This window comes from Poeciliopsis prolifica, unplaced genomic scaffold (genome assembly GCF_027474105.1).
Source record: "Poeciliopsis prolifica strain line A6 unplaced genomic scaffold, Auburn_PproV2 SCAFFOLD087, whole genome shotgun sequence".
In the NCBI taxonomy this organism is placed as follows: Eukaryota; Metazoa; Chordata; class Actinopteri; order Cyprinodontiformes; family Poeciliidae; genus Poeciliopsis; species Poeciliopsis prolifica.
The window spans coordinates 1246397-1267500 of NW_026562462.1; the positions used below are offsets into that span (position 1 = coordinate 1246397).

The following is a 21104-nucleotide window of genomic DNA, read 5'->3' on the forward strand; positions in this document are numbered from 1 at the left end:
CCTCCCTTTCAGACCTTCAAACAAAGATTTTGACTCCACTGGGCGTCCAACGGCTTTCTTGCTATCCTCTGCATGCAATCTGACAAAAAGATCTTTTATCACCATTTTAGTTTCATCAACCATCTCACTGATTGCTTGATCAACGTGACTGCTGGAATCGTCAGAGTCAGAGTCTAAGCTGGAATTGACTCTGTCCACCACATATTTGACAATTAGCTTGTTTAAATTGTCAGTGTGGTGAGTTCGGACATGCCCCCTGACCTTTACGACTCTTGCAAAGGCTTCAGGCACCTTGTTGGCAACTATTGCTTCGATTGCTTCAGTGGAGCAATTGTCCTTTGGAAGACTATCCAGAGCATTCGATATAAAGAGCTCCAAGATGTCTTCCAAGATCCTGACTAGAACGTGGATGGTGGTGCGAGCGGGATCTCCTGTTGCCAGACGCATGTACTCCATCCAGGTCAAGCTGATGAAAAGTGGATGGATGATGCCCCTCAGGGTGTTGACCGTGACGCTCTGGGTTGGGGAACTGGTTCCACTTGGCATGATGGCTGTAGACTTCTCTTGTTTGGGGATACGCTTCAAGTTTTCTGCTAAAATAGCGAGAACAAGTATTGATCCGGGCTCTGCGACAAACAAGTGCAAAGTGATGGTTAGAGAAGAAGAAGGAATTAAAAACCCTCACGTGTGTGACGTCCGTTCACACGTCATAGGCATCAAACCCGCCGAATGCTATGTTCTTACGTAATAAGTCACGTTTCCTAGACTTATGTTAAAAGCGGTGACCGAATTTAGGGTCTGCATCCGGGTCCTTCGGAGACAGCGAATATCGACGACCGGAAGAGAGAAGCTATTTAGCCTTTAGCTAGCTGCCCAGCCACAGCGTAGCTTATGTTGCCTAGCAACCGTACGTAACAGCGTGAAGCGCAGGAGAAACAAGGAACAGAGGGTTTTTTTTTTTTTTTTAGCCATTTCTCCTGATTTCTCTGTCATTCTTCGTCTTTTGTAGTAAAGGCCGTTTGATAGTAAAAAGAGGAACTCGGTTAGTTTTATTCTAAGATGTTCAAATACGTACAAGAAATTAATATGAGCAAATTTACACATTTTCAGGTGACATGTTTGTTAAACGGACTGAGTCGTGATGACGCGGCCAGTGAAAACGTTTCAATCGGGTTTCTGATTAATTAATGCGATTGGTCCCACCTGCAGCTGCGCATACAAACAACACCATGAAGGTCCAGTTGCTCCCGCCCAGCCCCAGAAACTGGTTTGAAGAGAACTGTTCAGGTATGGTTATTCCATTATTTTTGAATAAAAGTTGTTTATTGACTTATTTTATTCTCTTGAGCAGGGAAACTGCTTCAGGATTGTGAAGTTGAGTTGCTGGTTCGTTTGGACCTCATCGGAATTTTATTGGCTCTTCCCTGAAAGTCTAAACGTTTACCAACTACCTCCAAGTCGTAAACTTTATCCATTGACTCTTTTTGTCTCGAGATAAACCCATGAAACCCGGAGCGTCCATTCGGGATCTAGTTCTGACTCCGGAACGGATCCCGACCTTCATCATCCCCTCTTCATACCGGGCCTCCCCGATGTTCGGCCCGGACTCCCCGACCCGCTCCAGGCTCCTGTTGGAAGGTGACGACGAGGACCCAACCGGAACCAGCCCGACCCGGTGGTCCTCCAGGCGTCGCCTGCTCTCTCCGCGCGACTGCCGCTGTCGCGTCGCCGACATGGACCCGACGACGCGCGCGGCGACGTCGCTGCCGCACGTACCGAAGGTGACGACGTCTTACGGCTTCCGCGGCGTGTTGGCCACCACGCCGTCCACCAACCGGAGGGAATCTCTGTTTCACCGCAGCAGACGCGTCAAGGTGACTGTTAACGCCCCGGTACCAAAGGACACAGCCGAAGTTTCTCCTGCTGGCGGTACCGGACGGTCCTGGGTCGGCTTGCTGGGCCTGAATGTGATGGAGGAGCTGAAGAAATCTGCAGCTGCTCTGAAGGCGCTCAGTCCTGCTGCTCGTTCTCAAATGAGATGATCTCAATTTACTCAAGTGTTGTATTATGGCCAGGTATTTTAATAAAGTGTTTTATTTGAGTTCCTAAAGTTTATTTCAAGTTTATTTTTACTAGACCATCTGCATAATATGCTTCAGTGTCAGCTCCAGGTCTAAATTGAAATTCGGGCTGGGTTATAAAGAACCTAATTTAATGAGTGTGGCTGCTGAAAGTTGTACTTTTTACTTTACATATACATATTTTTTCGTATCTCTTTTCAACTAAGTTTAGTAATGACGGGAAAACACATTGACTGTAAATTACAATTGTGTTTTCACTTCAATTAGTAACTATATCAGCTCCTTTGACCCCTTAGTGGAGCCGAGAATCTATCAAAGGTGTTCACGGAGGTCAGTGATATTTACACGAGCGTCTTGCCATATTTTCTGAAGTTGTATCGAATAAATATGCACACATCTTGCCATACTTACCCAGAAAACGCATATTGATGGCGTCACGTAAGCACCGCGTCGCCGGAAATGTAGTTTATTTTTTTATTTTTTTACTTTTTGGAGGCAGAATAGGCTGATAGTTGTGGCGGTAAGCGTGTCTGAGAAGCGATGGATCCTGGTGGTTAAGGTTCCGTCCACCCAGAAGCAACACGGGACTGATAAAGACTCCTGGACGGGTCGTTTTCACCGGAAATCGGCTGCGTTTGGAAGGAGCGGGCCGTTAGCCGCTAACCGGCTAGCTGGAGTGTTGTTAGCTTTGTAGCCGCATCCTGGGCTTCTTATCAGCCTGACCACTCGGAGACCCAACAGGCGTGAGTTTATTTATCTGTGGGCGGCTGGTAATCAGACTAACTGCTAAATATCAGGATCCAACATTAACTTTAACACCAACAGCAGCTCAGTGAGAGGCTGCTGGTGACCAACATCTGCTGAAATCTGATTGTTTTCATTTCACAGGAGCTTCAGTCTGCTGCTGGAAGAGGCAGTGAGTTTCATTTCACATTTTGTACATTGTAAAGTGTTTCTACATGTCTAAAGTTTGACTAAAGGAATGTTCTTTCTCATTCAGAGATCAGAGGTCATGTTTCTCCACTATGAGCTCAGTCCGAAAACGCCTGAAATTAAGCCCAGCCAAGCAGCAGCTTGCCTCCAGCAGCTTCGGCGTTGCACCAGCGCCGCTCAGCCCTGATGATGGCACCCTGCTGCCACCACCTGCCCCATGTCAGGCTGAGGAAGAGGAGGAGGAAGGCTACCTGCTGGTGGAGGAAGACACCACCGACTCCAGCCTCATCATCACTATGGGTAACAAACATGTTTGTTTTCCTGTCTTCACATTCGACATTGATAAAGTACTGATTGTTGAAGCACATTTTATAAGTATTTGAACTTTTCTCTAGTTTATCATGTTGCAAACATAAACTTTAATGTGTTTTAATGAACACAAAATGTTGAACTGAGGTTTTTTTTTTTAAATATAGCATTCATTTGGAATCAAGATAAGGCAGAGCTGAAACTAATGAATATTTTAATTGTATATTCTGATTATTCCGTCTAAAATTTCGTTCTTTCTTTTCAAATATTGAAGGAATAAATTTAAAAAAAGTGAATGTTATTACTGATTAGATTTTTTGGGAAATTGCTGCAGATAAAATTAAGTATGTCTAGGTTTTTAATTCATGTTATTATTTTTTGGTATTTTCTGCCAATTTTATAATTGACTTTTTATTTTTACCAAACTAAATGTTATATTTTCTTTTGTCTTTTATCTACATGTGTTTGTAGTGAAGCACCTTAATCACCTGCGGTTGCTATAAATGTGCAATATAAATAATCTTTGAATTATTAAATGATTCCTGTTATTTCAAACTACTACTATTTAAACTCTTGACATAATCCATATTAAAATCCTAATAAAAACACTGAAATTTGTGGTTGAAGCACAACAGAATGTGGAAACTTCTTTTTCTACTGACAACTCAAACATCTCTGTCTCAGAGGACAGCCAGAAGGAAGTAAAGGCTCAGAGGAAGAAGGCAGCGAAACGGAAAAAACGGATGCTGAATGAGAAGGAAGTTGATGGTCAGGGCAGGAAGTCAGAGACGGAGGAGGAGGAAGAGACGGGTGTGGAGGTGGAGATCGACAAAGATCTGGACCAGGCTCTGGAGACGAAGTCCAAACAGCACAACCTGACCACTGTGAACGTTAAAAACATCATTCATGTGAGTTAAGGCCGAACACACTGAGGCTTTTTCTGTCTTTTTTTTCCATCCCAAATGCAGATGGACTCTGAGTGTCAGGACAGAAATGGTGAAATTTTTATTTTTACTTTGTATTTTGCAACTAAAAATTATTTTAGCTTATTTGATTATTTTATTCTTCATTCTGACAATTATTTGGATAAAAAATGTCACATTTTACAAGTTTTTCATTTAACTACTTAAGCCTTTTTTATACAAAATTACTAATACATTAAAAATGCAAGTAAACAAATATTTAACTAAATAAATTAATTCTTTTTTTTGTCTGAAATGCAATAATTGCGTTCTTTTAGATCTTTTTGATCTGAGTGAAACTAAATGTTCCACATGAGAAGTTAAATATATCTGCAGGTAAAGAAAGGTGTTTTCATCTTAAATGCAAAATTTATTGTATTTTGAAATTTATTGTAACTTTAATGTAAAATGTATTTTATTGTATAAATTTGTATTTTGTGCAGTTTTGGGTTAATTTCTGCTCTGAAGATGCTGTTTTTTAGCACATTATCTTTTTTTGACTCTGTATATTCCAGTTGATGATGAATCAATTTCTAAATTAATTGATGATTATTTAAATAATTGATTAATCACTATTACTTTGATTGTTTCAGCCCTAAATGTTGGTCAAGTGGTTAAATATTTAACCACTTGACCAAAGGAAAAGTCCAACACAATGAATTTAACAATAAATAAATAAACCAATGAAACAGTTGAAAATCTGTTTAAAATTTCATTTTAAAAAATAAATTGTAAAGCTACTCTGTACATAATAAACATAAGATTTTGGAAAAGACACTGAAATTATAAGTTATTGAGTTTTTTTCTATTTATGGAGATTCATGCAAGCAAATTAAAATGGCTTGATCTATAATGTTTTTTTGTATATTTGTTTTCCAGGAAGTGATCACTAATGAACATGTGGTTGCAATGATGAAAGCAGCCATCAATGAGACAGAAGCCGTTCCTCCGTTTGTGAGTCTTCAGTGAAAATGAAAACGCTTCGTGCAGCTCCAGTAGAGTTCTCACATTCTTATTTTCATTTTCTGTTTCAGGAGCCTAAAATGACTCGATCCAAGTTTAAAGAAGTGGTGGAGAAGGGTGTGGTGAGTCTGTTTCTGAAGAGATAAATGATCTGAAATGCAGCTGCAGCCACAGTTTGTTCATGTTTTTTCATCAGGTGATTCCCACCTGGAATATCTCACCCATCAAGAAAAGCAGCGACGCCACCAAGGTAAACCACAACAGTGCAACATTTTACCATAATCTGTCAGTCTGAAATTTTTCTGTTCTTCATTAAAAACTCACTGTTGGTTTTTATCATTTCTACTTAATCCTGTTTAACTCATTAAAAATCAAACAATATTGTTTTATTCAAATCATCCCTTTTTTTTGTCGATATGAAATTGAACTTTTATTTTAGAGATTCTGTTTATTCTCTCTTACTATTTTTGATTCCAAAAAACTGTGAAGTTATAAAGTTATATGTTGTCAATAAATGATGACGTTTTGTCCCAAATAATTTTGTTTCAGGCTCCTCAGTTTGTGGACATCCCACTGGCCGAGGAAGACTCTTCTGATGAAGAATATCGCCCAGACGAGGAAGAGGAGGATGAGACGGCTGAAGATGTGAGGCTCTGATTTTAATAGCTACATTTCATTTATTTTCATTAATAATTAATTCCTGTCAGGGCTGGACTGTATGGCTGAAAAATGTTTCACAATGCAGGTGCTTCATATCAGCCAATATAGATAATTATTGATTCTTTATTCTTTTGTTTGTTTTAAATATCTGAAATTCTGCCAGACTAATGACAAGACCTTTTTTGTTTTACCCAGTTTTACTCCACACAGTCGTTTTCTATTTTTGAGTTACGAAAGTCGTGAAACTTTAAACTGCTGCTGTGCCAGTGACGAGTTGGTTGTTGCTAGGTAGCCACAGAGAGAGTGAGTCACCAACCTGGTTTAGCCTTCAGAGGTTGTGTTGCTAAAGTCTTTCCTTTGCCTACATCTCCCAGAATTCTGTGCAGTTCTGGATTGGATTTCAGTGAAATAACTGACTATTTGGTTATCCATTGATATTGATCACTTGTCTATAGAGATATGTATTCTTGGTTTCTTGGCCCAATTTTCAGTTGTTTTTATTTATTTTCATTATCCAGACGTTCCAGGAGAGCGACATGGAGAGCACAGCTTCGTCCCCCAGAGGGACTCGGCTGAATCGAGCCGAAGACGACAGCTGCAGCCCCTGGCAGGTAGCGACTGATAACCGCCGGATTGGCTGAAAGTCACCATTATCTACGGTCATTCTGCTTCTTTGTTTTGTCAGACGTCTCGAATTCGGTCCCGCCGTTTGAAGGAAGGGTTAATGGGGCCCCCGCCTCCTCCTAAAGCCCCGCCCTCCAAAGGCACGACGGACAGCAGCTTCCTGGAGAAGCTGCACGCTGTTGAGGAGGAGCTAGCTGGCTGCATGGAGCCGTACCAGGTAACTTCTAGCAGGGCCGGCCAATTTGATCAGTTACTCTGTACTTAAGTAGATTTTTTTCACCAAATACTGTTTTTTACTCCTACTTGAGTAGTTTCTTGGACAGCTATTTTTTACTTGAGTAAAAATATGTCGAAGTAGTGCTACTTTTACTTGAGTACAATTTTTGGCTACTCTCCCCTCCTATGTATTTAAGCATGCCATATTATTTCAACCTTTTGAAGATTTATGTAAGCCTTCATTTCAGGACAAAGATGATTCTGATGGACTAAATATAAAAACATGCCACACTTTTCAGATTTTTATTTGTTTCAAACCTTGAAAGCTAAGCATAATTTCCTTTCTTCTGGTGATTAATCTAACTTCCTCAGCCTATGTCTGAGTCAGAGGATGAGTCTGGGGTGATGGCGTACAGGACCCGGTCCAAGCGTCCTCTCCGCGACGTCCCGTTGGGCCAGCTGGAGGCGGAGCTCCGAGCCCCTGACATCACCCCAGACATGTACGACTCCAGCTCAGCGCCAGAGGACCGGGACTGGACCGACTGGCTGAGAGGCCTGATGAGCTCAGACGTTGACAACGAAGGTGAGTGATTATTTTTTATTTTAAATTTCATATTGTGAGAAAGCCACAATACAGCTGACACAAAGTAATGTAAAAATGTGATTATGTGTTTGTTTTTTTAAATTCAGCATAGTATGAAAAATTTCGCCCTTTATATTAAAAATTGTCGGCCCTCTTGATAGAAGAGAAAACCCAGGTTTTTAAGAAAATGGTAGCTGGTCAAATAATAATAAACTTATGGAGATTAATCAACTTTAGATTAAGTCATTAACTGATAAGAAACTTTATCTCCATCTGCCAGAGGAGTGTGACGATGAAGATGATCCAGAATACAACTTCCTGGCCGACATCGATGAGCCCGACCTGGAGGATTACCGTGACGACAAGGCCGTCCGCATCACCAGTCAGTACAGATCTAGTCATGCAGCTTTACTGTCAGCCTTCAGGGATGAAACTGTCCTTTAGTTTGTGTGAATATTTCCCCCTGATTTCCAAAAGTGGATTCATCTCTGAAAGCTGCTTCTCTTAAAATTGTGAATGATGGACGTTTTTCTCTCCTACAGAGAAGGAAGTGAACGAGCTGATGGAGGAGCTGTTTGAAACGGTACAAAAACACACTTCACTCATTCATTCATTCATTCATTCATTGGTGAGCTCACTGGTCATGAATAAACTACCAACTGTAAAGAAAGTATCAAGTACTTTTTCTGCTTTTTTTCTATTACTGTTGATCGTTGTGGTAAAAGCACCAGTTTAAACTGGAGTTTAAACTGGAGCTGAAGTGTTTCCAGGTTTCAGAATAGAATGAAAAGCATTTATGCTTCCAGATGTTTTTTTTCTTTCTCCATCTGTCCTTCCTTGTGTCCGTCCATCCGTCTGTCCATTTGTTCGTTCATCTATCTGTGAATCATTCTTTTCTCCTCTCTGCATATTTACCTGTCCAATCAGCCCATCTCGCCCATTCATAAATTCATAATAAATGTCTGCATTTAGACTTTAGCAGTTACTGTATTCTGGGAATTTGTGTTTGGAAAATGAAGGATTTTCAACATAAAATAAGCCAAAATTTGATTTATTTTCTAAACTTAACCATCTGATCTTCTTTATTTTTGTGAAGTTTAATGTTTGCTAAAAAAGAAAAGCAACTGAAGGTTTCAGAGCTTAAATTTACACCGGATATTAGAGTAAATTTACAGTGAACTCAGCAGTAGCTGCGTCAGCGCTAACTCGAAGCTAACGTTCAGATTCTGTGTCTCAGCTGAAGGAAGACCTGGCTGGACAGGAAGTGGATGACGAAGATGAGGAGCAGCAGGAGGAAACGCCGGCTTTTCAGGGCTTAACGCTGGAGGAGCAGCGCGTGTACGTAACACACTGACGCTATGATGACGGGGAGGCGGGTTTACTTCCTGCTGACTGTTGGTTTCTACCTCAGAGGCGCGGCCGAAGACGAGGCTGAGGACGAGCCAATCACAGAGCTGCGAACAGTGAGGCAGCAGCTGGCTCTGATCAGGAAGCGGCGGCAGACGAACCCGATGTTCAGCGCTCAGAGCCCAGAACCGTTCACCCTGACGCTCAGCCCGCTGCAGCAGCAGCGGCTTCAGCAGCAGATGCAACAGGTACCGATCAGGACCGGGTTCTGCTCTGCACCAGAACCTCCGCTCAACTCTGAGCTCTGAATAAAAGTTACTTTTTCTTCAATGATCTGTTCTGAGTTGTGTAATGGAGTACTGGGGCTACAGTAATTTTAGTTTAATTGCGTGAATTTAGTCATAATATTAGCAGAATGGAGACACAATTTTACAACTTAAAATTACAAAAAAAAGTTTTCTGTAAAAAAGCTTCTAGTATTGAGATCTAACGTACAGCAAACTATTAGGTCTGTACTAGGGGGGAAGAAATAAAAGTGAAAAACTAAAATTGCAAGAGTAAAGTTGTAATATTATGAGAATAATGTCATAATTTTACAATAATAAGGTTGCAATACTATAACTGTATTCATAACTGTATTATGACTTTATTCTCTTAATTAAAAATGTTTTAAATTGTAGCCTGACCCTAATATTAAGTCGTAGATTGAACCTGAATTCAAAATCCAAATGAATAAAAGCTATGAACAAGATGGCCGCCCTGGGCGCTCTGACATCACTCTGAAATATGAAAACACATTTTCACATTTCAGGAGTAGATTAATGGGGAAAAAAATCAAATTTCCCAAAAATTAAACCTTCAAAAATTCAAAAAATCAATTTCTCTCCCAGTCTGACCTCTGACCTTTCTCTCTGTGTCTCTCAGCACATCCAGCTGCTGACCCAGATCAACCTGCTGGCCTCACCCGTCCCCAAGCTGCACAGTGAGGCGGAGACCACCAGGCAGTTCCTGGTAACTTGCCGTCTCCACCTCTAGATTAAGATTTAATCCCAGGTTTTCCTCCATTTCGTTCGACTGTCAGACTGGAGGGAAGACGTTGCTGAAGACGATTCTGTTCTCATCTTCCAGTTTGAGTTGGACATGTTGGCTCAGAGGGGAGAAATCTTCAGGTCTGCTGCTGATACCAGTTTCCGCAGTGCTTTCAGAACCACCAACCTGCTGGGGGCGCTGGAGCTTCTGGAGGAGCTGCGGCAGACGCCCATCGACTACCAGCCGCAGAGCCACAAGCCCGACGGCAGAGGACACAGTGAGTGTCTGTACGACCCCCTCAGTGCAACCACAAGGCCTTAAAACGTCTTAAAATAAGTTATCTGAAATTAAGGCCTTAAAATGGCTTAAACTGATCAAAAAAACCAAAGTCGACGGTAAGATCTTAAATTTTGACATGGCAGGCAGTGGCATTCCCAGAACATTTTCATAGAGGTGGCCGGATAAGGCCAGTAAAAATTTTAGGAGCTAAAAAAAATAAAACTAGGCATTTCTATAATTATTTTACATTCGTCTTTGTTGAACAAGCTTACTCTGTATGCTTTTCTATGGACATAATTTTCTGGGGGACCCAAAGGGGTAGCCTGCATTTTTCAAGAGTGGCTCCATGTCCCCTTTCTACCCCCTCTTGGGGGCGCCACTGGTGCCAGGACTTTTTTATACCAGGCAAAAGTTTGAGTCGTGCAGACATTGGACATTACACAATTTTGGTTCCCTGCATTTCTTTTGTACATGTCTGTGGTGATTAAAATTTTAATTTTATTTACAATGGTTTTATGGGTTGGTTTTCAGTTCAGCAGTCGTACGGTTTCAGTTCTGGTTTTTCTGTCTCTTCAGTGCGCTGTTTCCCCGTCATGCCAGCTGAGCTCGCCTGGCTGTTCGCCACCCGACCCGTCTTCCTCTACCCTGAACTGCTGCCTTGTGCCAACCTGGACCCAGCGATGTACTGCCCCCGCAGGACGGCGGCCTTCACTGCAGCAGAGGACTGGTAACTCAAACACCATTAACGAGAGAATCTATTTTATTGAGTTGAAATTAATTGAGTTACTGGTTTTCCACGGGCTCTAACCAGGGCAAATAAATCATTTTTTATTGATTAATCAAATTTTTGGTTGTTGAAAATTTTACGTTTGGAAAATCTGGATTCTTTTCTCCCAGTGCACGCTTTGGATTTTCATAGTTCAGAGTGATGTCTGAGGCCGCCATTTTGTTTGAAAGCATTTTTACAGCTTATATTTATTTTGACTTGGAATTCAAGTCAACTTTATGTCAAAATACAGGAGTCGGGTCGCTCGGTTTTTTCTTTTTGCAAAAATGAAGTCAAAATGTTACCAGACTAAAGTTGTAATATTTAGATAATTATAAAGTATGTCAATATTTTATGGAAATGACACAAAATATTCAAAATTTTTCCACATTTAAACAAATGAAAATCATGCTATAAACTCACAAGAATGAAGTTGAAATAATATAAGAATAGAGACTTAGTATTTCCAGAATAACGTCGTAATATTTGCAGAATGGGATTATAATGTTCGAGAGATGACAAAAAAATGATTAAACTTTTTTTTTGTATTAAAACAAATAAAAATTAAATATTAATCTTAAAAGAATAAAGTCCAAATACATGAGAATAAAGTCTTAAAATTACTGTTTCGTTTTTCAAATTGTACAACTTTATGCTGGTGAAACTATAAGAAACAACAAAAATGTTTTCAAGCTTTTTTTCTCATTTATACAACTTTTTTTCCCCCCATAATTTTAAGACGTTTTTCTGTATTCAACAATATTATAACATTCTCATATTAAAACAAAAATTGTCATAGCCTGGCTGACAATAAATAACTGCCAGTAAATAAACTATGAAATAAATAAATAAAAACCATTTCATTTTTTTTTTGTCATTTGTAGTTTTTTTTTTTGTTTGTTTTTTTTTTAGAAAAGAAAGCAAGAAAAGTAGATGAAAAAATAAAACTTACTTCAAAGTGTTAGAAGCAAACTGGGAGTTGAATTTGCGTATTTTTTAAAAAAATCTTTCAGTCTGCTGGTCCTCGGCCTCAGGAACATGGAGGGAGCCTCCGACCCGCCAAAGCTTGTGTCTCAGTTTCTGCTGAGGAAAACCGTGGTGCAAGTCCGCCGCAGGATCCTGCAGTGCTGCAGACCCGGAAGCCCTGACAACATCGTAAAAGTAGGAACAAGAAAACACTTGCAGAGAAATCCATCCGCCGTTCTCATTAGTGACCGACTCCTCCTCCTCTGCAGGCCTTCAGGTACCAGCAGGTGGTGTGGCCCATGCTGGTGGCCTGCAGTGATGTCGATCCGGCCGAATTGCGCCCCCCAGTGGCGAGAGAGGAGAAGAGCATGCCTCTCTGGCTCCTGGTATTAAAACAGTTTTCTTGAACAGAATGAAGTTACAGTGATGGAGAAGAGCTGAAGAAAACCATGAAGTCAGTGGTTCACAAAACAAACAGAACTTTATTTAAACGGATATATTTATGGGAAAAGTAAAAATTAACAAACTCAACCAACAGAAGGAATCAGAACTAAACACTGAATAAAATAGAAGATATACTGTATTGATCTCCAAAGGGATCAATAGGTTATTAGTTGACAAGCTACTTCATCAAAGGTGTTAAATGTTAATGATACAAATATAAGCAACAAAATTTATAAGCTCTAGAAAAAGTGAAGAGCCCATTGCACTGCACCTCATCAAATCCTCCTGGTTATTAAGGTCTGGAGGCAGTTTTTAGTTATTTAGACCATTTCTCATTTTCTGCCAATAAATACTAAATTTCTGCTTCGAATTTAAGAGACATGTTATCAATAGTTCATAGAATAAAAGAACAATGTTCTGTTTTTTCTTGTCCAGCGGAGCCTTCCTGTTATCTGTCCCATCATCAAACTCTTCAACAGCCCGCCTGGTTCCTCCTCGGAGGCGCCGGCCTCCAGCAGGCGATGTAAAACCCGACACCTGGCGCTGCTGCGGTCCCGCTACAGCTTCCCGTCCGGGACCAGGTACCCGCCTCGCCTCCCTCAGAACCTGGACTTCAGACGCATCGGGTTCGTCCTGCTGCAGCCGCCGCCCCCCGCCTCGCCTCCGGACGCCTCCGAGGGTCCGGCCGACCGCGCCCCCCATGTCCTCCTGAAGCGCCTTCTGCTGAGCAGGAAGGAGCAGAACTCTGACATCATCATCACCTCCACCATCTCTCTGCCGACGACGGAGCAGATTAAATATCACTGCAGGACGCTGGCCGGCCTGAGGAGGAGGAGGAGGAGGAAGACGAGGCTGAGTGCTCCTGCTGCAGGGAAACCGAGCCTGAAGGAAGTCGCTTCTTCTCAGGGTTCTGCTTCCTGTGTGGAGGCTGGTGACGAAGACGAGCCCACCACTGAGGAAGAGCTGGAGGAGGAGAGCGACGTGCTTCTGGTTTTATCCGAATCTTCGCCCAGCGCTGCAGGAAGCGTCTCCCATGACGACGACGACCTGCCGGGTCCGGTGGAGTCAGAACCGCAGAGGAAAGCAGCAGAAGATGAAGAAGACGCCCAGCAGCAGGTAAATTAAACTCTTCTTCTTCTTTTATTGTCACTGTGGACGAACAAAACAAACTAAATAAAAAAATACCAACTCTGAGGCAAGTCAAAGAAATTTCAGAAATTATATTTATATTATATTAATGATTCCATTTATAACCAGAGTTGAGGAGCAATAAGTTACTCAGTTACAATTTATTTCAGTAACGTATTGGAAAATAATTACTTTTATGAGTATTTTTATTGCGCTTTTTACTTTTTGTTGTTGCTACTTGTAATTTTTTATCAGAAAGTATCACTACTTTTAGTTGAGTAAAATGTCTGGATTTTCTACCTACTCAATGAAAAACAAAAATTCACCAGACACACATCTGCAGTTTTTGTCAAAGTTTCATAAGTTTTTTTATTAAAGGAACTGATTTGGAAAAATGTTTCTTCTCCCTGATTTTATTTTTTAACTGTTGTTTATATTAATTATTTTAATTACCAAAATTGTCACATAAATTTACATTTTGTTTTATCTGATGATGAAATTTTTAAATGTCAAATGATTATTTTGATCAGTATAATTTTTAAGTAATTTCTCGGATGGATAATTTTTACTTGAGTAAAAATTTCTACAAGGTGCTACTCTTATTTTTGCATAATTTTTTGCTGCTCTACCTTTTTGCTGCTTCCTGCCACATTAAAATCTAAATCTGTTTTCAGGAGAAGTTTTCATCGGAGGAAACTGAGGAAGAGGAGGACGATGGTCAGAGGGAGTCGGAGGATGTGGTGTTCGCTCAGGACTACCTCCACAGAGTAAGAACAGAAATACTCCTTACTGTACCTGGAGAAAGTATTCACAGCTCTGGAGGATTTCAGTTTCCAGCCATGAATATTATTTGTTGTTTTATTGGAGCTGAACTCCTCAGAATAACAGGAAGTGAGGATGAGGAAGTGATTGATCTCATATCTATTGCTGTATATTTGTTATTGCTTTATTGTCCAGTCTGTTTTAAACTGGACTTATTCTCTCTCTCTCCTCCGTTCTGACTGGTTCCTGTGTAGGTGTGTGAAGCGGTCCAGGTGCGTCCGGGCCTCTCTGAGCAGCTGCTGCAGGTGTTGGATGAGTTTTCAGCCTCTGGGCCCTCAGGGGCCCCGGAGGTTCTCTACGACAGGCTGGGCTGTTTGCTGCGCCCGTGGCCTCAGCTGCTCAAAGACTTCGCCGCCTTCCTGAATCCCAGACAGGCGCGCCGATGTGGACTGGTGAGTGGAGTCTCTGCCACAGTGATTTAGTTCAGGAAGCAAGCTGAGCTGCTCTTCCTCTCCGCCAGCTGCTGGAGCAGCGAATGTTTGAGCGCAGCCGGCGGTTCCTGAGGCGGATGGGCCGCAGCCTGGGGGAAAGCTCGCCGCTCTACCAGCAGGTGGTGTCTGTGCTGCAGGGAAGCTCCGCCCCCTCATCGGAGGACGTGGACAAGGTAGAACACAGAGCCTTGTCAGGAATCATTTATTTTATTGGTTACCATCGTAACCAATTAGTTAGCGGCATCAGTCTCTGAGTATTCCCAAGATCTATGGCTCTCTGCGGGAGTGCACTGATTTATTGTCGCCAGGTTCCTTAGAACGGCCGATATTTACATGCGAAGCCGATCTTATCTCCCTCAGTAAAGGTCTAAAAATCAGCCTCTGTCGTCTTCTGCTCTGCCGTTAGAGAGGTTTGACTGACAGACCGGCCCACCAGTTCATGTCTGCATGTTTCCAGTCACGCCACTTTTACCAGCTCAGTGACTGTCTTACTGTATTCAGCGACATTTCAGACAAAAACAAATGGCATATTACAGAATTTAAATCAGCAGGTCAGGCTTTTTAAAGAATTGTAAAGATCTCTGGCGACACGCCGAACACAGAGGCTACTGACCTCAATTTATTTGTTCCTGCTTTGATTCCTGGTCCGTTTGCTTCCTCTTCATCCAGCCCATGTACTGCTTATGAAAGGCAACCGGTGTCATAAAAAATGATGCATTGTATACATACTACATATTTTAGTAGTCAATTAATCTAGTGATTGTTATGATGATTAATTGATAAGAGAGTTTGCTCATTATACAGATATTTAATTTATCCACTTAATATTTTTTGTTTCAATATTAGAAATAGATTAAAAGGTGCAAATGAATCAGTAATTTTCATTTTAGAAAAGTAAAAAAAATACAAATTTAATTGTTTAAAGTGCAATAACATTCCATTTCTTTAGGGAATTTAAAGTGGGTGAATATATAAAATGTGCCACTTAGAAAGTTTTGGATAAAGATGTACAGACAAAAGAGTTATTATCTTAAAGGCAAAATGTATATCTATTTTTTGTACAGTTTTGACTTAATATTTGCTCTGAATTTTTTCATCAAATTGTCTTTTTTAATTAACTATTAAATCAATTGACTATTTTAATGATCAATTCCTCACAATGAATCGTTTTGGCCCATAAACATAGATAATATACAACATTCTTCTAAATTTTAGGATTATTTTGTAATTTGTTTCCGTCTTGTTGGCCCGTCTGTCTTCTCTTCCTACGGTTTCCTCTCAGGTTTCGTCTTTGCTCAGGAAGCATCCAGACCTGCAGGACGAGGTCCAGGAGATTTTCCAGCAGCTCCACAGCTGCTCCCAGACCGCGGCGGACTCCGCCTGTCAGAACCCCAGCAGCGGCACCGGGGAGCCCATCGACGCCTTGGTGGAAGGTGATGAAGATGACGACAGGGAGCAGCAAGCGGTTTGTGCCAAAAACATCACAGTTTCCTCCAGCGGAGAGAAGGTCGTGGTTTGGACCCGGTGAGAATAGATCACATGCTTGTAAAAGTTTCATAAGTTCAAGATGTTTTTGTTATGTTTCTAAATTCTCTTTCCTAGAAATCAAAGTTCAAATTCAATAGTTCAGAATTGAAATATATAAACTATCAACTGAGAAGCTAATGCAGCTCATTTTATACCTCAATGTTCTTTTCTGTTGTGTTTTCATATGATAAAACTGCACAAAGTAGCACAGCATTGTGAGGTGGATCGAAAATAATAAATATAACTGTGAAATGCTACAGTCCGCTAGCGCTTAAATGATTGATTGAGTTGATCATGATCAATCAATTTCTGAAATAATCATCAACTTATTTTGTAATCGATTGTTAATTGAAGTATGCAGACTGTAAAACAAACCACACTTCACTGAAAACTACGTTTAATTTAAGATAAAAAATACTTTAAATAATGTTCTACCCAAAACTGTGGCTGTCATAAAATTACTGCTTCATTCTCCAAACATTACGGTTTTATTCTGATAATATTCAAACTTTTTTATGTTTTTTGTTGTTGTTTTTTTAATTGTAGCCTGACTCTTCATAGATTTGACCTGAATTCAAAGTCCAAATAAATAGCAGCTGTAAATAAATGCTCGTTAAACAAGATGAACTTTGAAAATCCAGGGAGAGCATTGGTGGAAAAAAAAGATTTTTCCAAAACTGTAATCTTTAAACACCAGAAATTCTTTTAACCTCTAAAATTGATTGATCAACTTTGTTAAATGAATTAATTGATCAGTTTCAAGCAGCTGTTCTTCCTGTTTCAGTGAAGCTGACCGTGCCATCCTGACAGCCTGCCAGCAGAGAGGAGCCACAACGAAGACCTTCAGACAGGTGTCCGCCCTGCTGGGCAATAAGACTGTCAAACAGGTGAGAGTGGGCGGAGCCTCAGTGTTCAGGTGCATCGCCGCTTCCTGAGCTGAACTGACGTCATGTGATTTTCTGTAGGTACGACTTCGTTTCCAGGACCTGATGAAGCTTTTCCTCTCCGCGTCTCAGAGGTCCAGCAGAGCAGAATCAGCTCCGGACTGATCCGGAGGCTCCTGGAGGAGTTTGTTTCTGACCACAAAGTGGATCCGTTTCTGAACCGGTGATTTCTGATGGAGGTTTACCTGAATCCAGCCCAGCAGAGGCGCTCATGAGCCGCAGCTGGTTTAGTTCAGGAACTTGAAGAGCCCAGGGCAGGTCACTTCCTCTGAGGGGATAAACAGAGAATCAACTTATTTTAGATTTGACCCTGGTGCTGTGAAAGAGGTTCTGAAAGTCCAACTTTCCTCCAAGCTTTAACCCTGAATGTGCCGGTCACTGTGAACTTCTTAGGAGGGATTCAGAGTGTTTGTGCTTCTGGTGAACCAGCTTGACCGTATTTATTGTTGTGTGTGTTTAAATGTCTGTGATGACCTCAGTCATGTTGGGTGGATGCTCTGAAGGTTTTGGTTTCATTCCTAACATTCCCACTGCTGAGCTGAACACATAAGGAATCAGTGTAAAAACTGATGCTGGCGCTTTCCATGTTGGGTTCCTGGACTCTGAAATGCCTTAAACATTTGGTTTCCCTTCAGTCTCAACACATTTGTTTTTACTGGCAGCTTTAATTATTCAGGACGGGTGGTCAATAGCCGTTTAATAGCAATTTAACATAAGTTGGTATTCCCTTTAGTGGAATTACAGCTTTTGTTTTTGTTGTAACTTCTACTAGCAAGTGGTTTTTATACTAACACTCTGAAAATCAGAAAAAACAATTATCTTGTCATAATAGAGCAAAAAGAAAACTTTTTAAGAGCCTTGAATACATCTTTAATGAAGATTTTCTTGAAGTGACTGCTTATTTGTATTTAACATGGACAAAAAACACAAATTCAATAAAAATGTATTATATTTTTGGAAATATTCTTTTTTTATTTTTTTATTTTATTTGCATCAACACCAAAATAAATGTGAGTTTTTGCTTATGCCACAGATATTTAATGGGACATGTATTTTACAATACATTCACATTACAAACTCGTCTTTCATAATGTCTAAAAGAAATTCTACCAAATACTAAATAAATGTATGCAAATGTAGAATCATCTATGCATACTTAATATATAATCAGTGGGTATAATTATATTTTTTTGATACTAAAAAGTGAAGGAACAGTTATTTAAAATGGATATTCTGTTTAGCCAATGGCGTGCTTACATCACATCGCTTACATGTCGCAGGACCAATCAGAAAAGAGAATTTTGCATTTCTCTCGGTATGTCCCGCCTTCTATTTGGCAGTTGTATATTTATTGGCATCTTACAGAGGAAGCTATCAAACGCCGTTTATGCTTCAAATTAAAAGCTATTACTTTGATCTGCCAATTGAGGAGTATTATTTGGAATAATTTTATGTTAAATTAGTGCAAATGTTGAGAGTAACGGGTACCTCTTTTTAAAGCGACGGCGTCGAGAGATAAAAATAAGAAATCATTGTTAAACCGTCAGCTACTATTTTGTTAGGTGTGACCGGAAGTGTCTGTGTTTTGAGGCAGCTTGATGTCAAATGTAGAGACAGTCTTTCTCAGTCAGTGACAGATCAATTTCCTTCGTGTTTATTTATTTCTCGTCACATTTCGGTCCCGCTCGGTCTTCCTTATGATGCCCGTTATCCCTGTCCTGTCCGCTGTCTCGCTGGCGCTGGTGTCTCTTTGTCCAACCGCCCTGTGCGCGCGCAGAGACGTGCTCGAGCTCGGGGACGCGGACTTCGACTACCTGGCAACGGAGCACGAGACCATGCTGGTGAAGTTCTACGCTCCATGGTAACCGTTTCTCCTCGCTCCGGACAGCCAGTCAGTGGGTTTGATTTGTATGTATGTCTCTGTTGGTTCCTTGGCTTTTCTCATTAATTCCACTTCAGAATATCTGGATTTTAAAGTTACATACGATTAGATACTCTAACTACCACCAAGCTAAAATAATATTGGGACTAATTGTTGAAATTAAACATCCATGCTAAAGGCCTGTTGGGTTTTGGGGGAAATATTAAACGTTTTTCATAAAGCTGCCAGCTAATAATTATTTTGTTTCGTTCATCCATCCGGCTCCTATCAATTGTTCAGTCTATCCACCCAGCTATCTGTCCATTCACCCATTCATTCATCCCTCTATAGTCAGTCCATCTATCCATTCATCCAACCAACCAACCAACCATCCAATCAACCGATCATTCTGGAAAACCTCCAAAATAAAACGCTCCCCCACTTACTGACTTCTTTCAATGCAGTAGAAGTTGCACCTTGTTGTCGAAGCTCATTTCATTTGGAGTCTTGTTCTTTCTGCCATGATCTCTGGGTCAGAGCGCAGACCCACCAGTAAGACCAGACTTTAGTTTTCTGTCCCAGCTAGTGGCAACGTTACAGCATTCTGTCCTTCTCCTGCTCCATGCAACTATCACTCAACTCATAAACAAAACACAGATACCAAAGTTTATTGGATTCAGTGGGATCAGAGACTGACTTGGGGCTAGACAGAGGGCAGTGCACACCTCTAATTAAGGTTGACTCCATATTTGTTTACCTCTCGTCTTTTGTCTCGTTTCTTTCCCTCCTGTCTCTCAGGTGCGGCCACTGTAAGAAACTGGCTCCAGAGTTTGAAAAAGCAGCGGGTCGGCTGAAAGGAATCGTTCAATTAGCAAAAGTTTGTTAATATTGTTGCTATTGCTCTTGATGTTATCATCATCGACAGAGAAAAATAGAGGTTTGACTCATTTCCCTCTGGCTGCCAGGTGGACTGCACTGCTAACTCTGAGACCTGTGGTCGTTTTGGCGTCACTGGGTATCCGACTCTGAAGATCTTCAGGTCTGGGAAGGACTCTGCTCCCTATGATGGGCCTCGCTCTGCAAGTAAAAATATAAAACAAGAAAAACGATTTGAAACGTAAAAACTAGAGGCTGTACTAGGTATAAAACCAGCTGTTCCTTCTAGATTTATATCCTGATGGACATGTCCAGAAAAATAATCATTCCAATGGATTTAGACACAGACGTTGACGTACTTTGTTTCAAGGTTCTAATAACAATAAAATAAATATTTAATATTTAAATAGTTAATATATTTATCCAAAAAAATTAAGAGTATGAGTAAATGAAAAATCATTAACTGGATTAGTGAAGTACCCACAACTCTCCTAATGGAAAAGATGACTTGAATTATAAGGGAAACTACCACTATTTCAGAACTTTGGGTCATTTTGTTTACTACTTTTAGTTACTCGTGGTCCTCTGTAGTGTCCTAAAATAATCTTCTTTTGTCAACTTCTCTTCTTTGCTTTGTGTGAACTGCATTCTTGAGTTTGTAGTGTTTGAATCACACAACAGTCAAAATAATTTGGGATAACCCTTGAAAAAATAGAGAAACAGTTGTTTTGATTGTTGTTGGGTTTTGTTTTCTCTCTTTTCTCATGCATTGTCTATATATCTAATAAATAAGAAGATTTTGCAAGGAAAGACAATTTATTTGCCCTTAAAATTTCCTTCAATGAGTGGGAATGTTTTTTTCATTGGTAGCATTTTTGAAAACCCAATAAAAGTTCTGTTGGAAAAAAAGTTAAAAACACTGATTTATGTTGATGTGTTTGTTCAGGTGGCATCTACAACTACATGACAAAGCAGACCGGTCCAGACTCGCTCCATCTAAAGAGCAAAGAAGACCTCCAGAACTTTGTCAACAACTACGATGCCAGCATCGTCGGTATGATACCGCCTGTCCTTTTGGGCTGGGTCCAGCTGGCGGTGCTGTTGCTCTCTTATGTGGTTGTGTGTTTTTGTTCTCCAGGTGTTTTCTCAGGTACGGATGCGCTGCGTCTGGATGAGTTCCTGAAGGCGGCCGGTCTGTTGAGAGAACAGTTCAGGTTTGCTCACATCACGGACCTGCAGGTCGCCGAGGAGCAAACCCAAACCGAGTGAGTTTTCAGACACAAACACTAAAAACACAAAGTCTTACCAAGTATCTTTGGTCCAGTTTCTAGTGCCAATATCTTAATTATGTTT

At 40.7% G+C, this 21104-nt stretch overlaps 3 protein-coding genes across 6 annotated transcripts in view; all 3 read left to right on the forward strand.

Moving 5' to 3' along the window:
* The first annotated feature begins 854 nt into the window (after positions 1–854).
* Positions 855–2088, forward strand: LOC129353244 (C2 calcium-dependent domain-containing protein 4A-like). Of its 2 annotated transcripts, XM_055022514.1 has the most exons (3): positions 855–1042; positions 1210–1287; positions 1495–2088. In XM_055022514.1, the coding sequence occupies exons 2-3, from the start codon at positions 1230–1232 to the stop codon at positions 2040–2042; spliced, it is 606 nt and encodes a 201-aa protein (XP_054878489.1). In that variant the 5' UTR covers positions 855–1042; positions 1210–1229; the 3' UTR covers positions 2043–2088. The 2 variants fall into 2 exon arrangements, with proteins under 2 accessions (XP_054878489.1, XP_054878488.1); XM_055022513.1 differs by having other exon boundaries at positions 855–1287.
* Positions 2089–2520: 432 nt separating this feature from the next.
* Positions 2521–17969, forward strand: gon4la (gon-4 like a). Of its 2 annotated transcripts, XM_055022501.1 has the most exons (27): positions 2521–2824; positions 2970–2997; positions 3082–3314; positions 4008–4231; positions 5165–5239; positions 5320–5370; positions 5445–5498; positions 5798–5893; positions 6427–6519; positions 6594–6749; positions 7121–7331; positions 7612–7713; positions 7874–7914; positions 8569–8669; positions 8743–8926; positions 9603–9689; positions 9807–9984; positions 10563–10713; positions 11766–11913; positions 11988–12104; positions 12598–13278; positions 13965–14057; positions 14307–14504; positions 14573–14716; positions 15826–16067; positions 16855–16957; positions 17036–17969. In XM_055022501.1, exons 3-27 carry the CDS (start codon positions 3107–3109, stop codon positions 17117–17119), a joined length of 3822 nt encoding a protein of 1273 aa, XP_054878476.1. In that variant the 5' UTR covers positions 2521–2824; positions 2970–2997; positions 3082–3106; the 3' UTR covers positions 17120–17969. The 2 variants fall into 2 exon arrangements, with proteins under 2 accessions (XP_054878476.1, XP_054878477.1); XM_055022502.1 differs by lacking the exon at positions 2521–2824 and having other exon boundaries at positions 2833–2997.
* A 640-nt stretch (positions 17970–18609) lies between these two features.
* Positions 18610–21104, forward strand: part of pdia8 (protein disulfide isomerase family A, member 8) — a 9215-nt gene continuing 6720 nt past the window's right edge. Inside the window, exons 1-5 of one of the 2 annotated variants that reach the window (XM_055022509.1) lie at positions 18610–18875; positions 19674–19752; positions 19841–19958; positions 20698–20805; positions 20890–21016. In XM_055022509.1, coding sequence (XP_054878484.1) covers positions 18712–18875; positions 19674–19752; positions 19841–19958; positions 20698–20805; positions 20890–21016 — 596 coding nt within the window. In that variant the 5' untranslated portion in view covers positions 18610–18711. Of the gene's footprint in view, positions 18923–19673; positions 19753–19840; positions 19959–20697; positions 20806–20889; positions 21017–21104 lie in introns of both variants that reach the window. The other variant, XM_055022510.1, reaches the window with a different exon arrangement.

Excerpts from the sequence above, each read along its gene's own strand:
- LOC129353244 (XM_055022513.1), top strand. The coding sequence starts at position 1,188 with ATGCGATTGGTCCCACCTGCAGCTGCGCATACAAACAACACCATGAAG. Across the intron at positions 1,288-1,494 it reads GTTTGAAGAGAACTGTTCAG|ATAAACCCATGAAACCCGGA; the intron begins GTATGGTTATTC and ends TTTTGTCTCGAG.
- gon4la (XM_055022501.1), top strand. The coding sequence starts at position 3,107 with ATGAGCTCAGTCCGAAAACGCCTGAAATTAAGCCCAGCCAAGCAGCAG. Across the intron at positions 5,371-5,444 it reads AAGTGGTGGAGAAGGGTGTG|GTGATTCCCACCTGGAATAT; the intron begins GTGAGTCTGTTT and ends TTTTTTCATCAG. Across the intron at positions 16,958-17,035 it reads GCAATAAGACTGTCAAACAG|GTACGACTTCGTTTCCAGGA; the intron begins GTGAGAGTGGGC and ends GATTTTCTGTAG.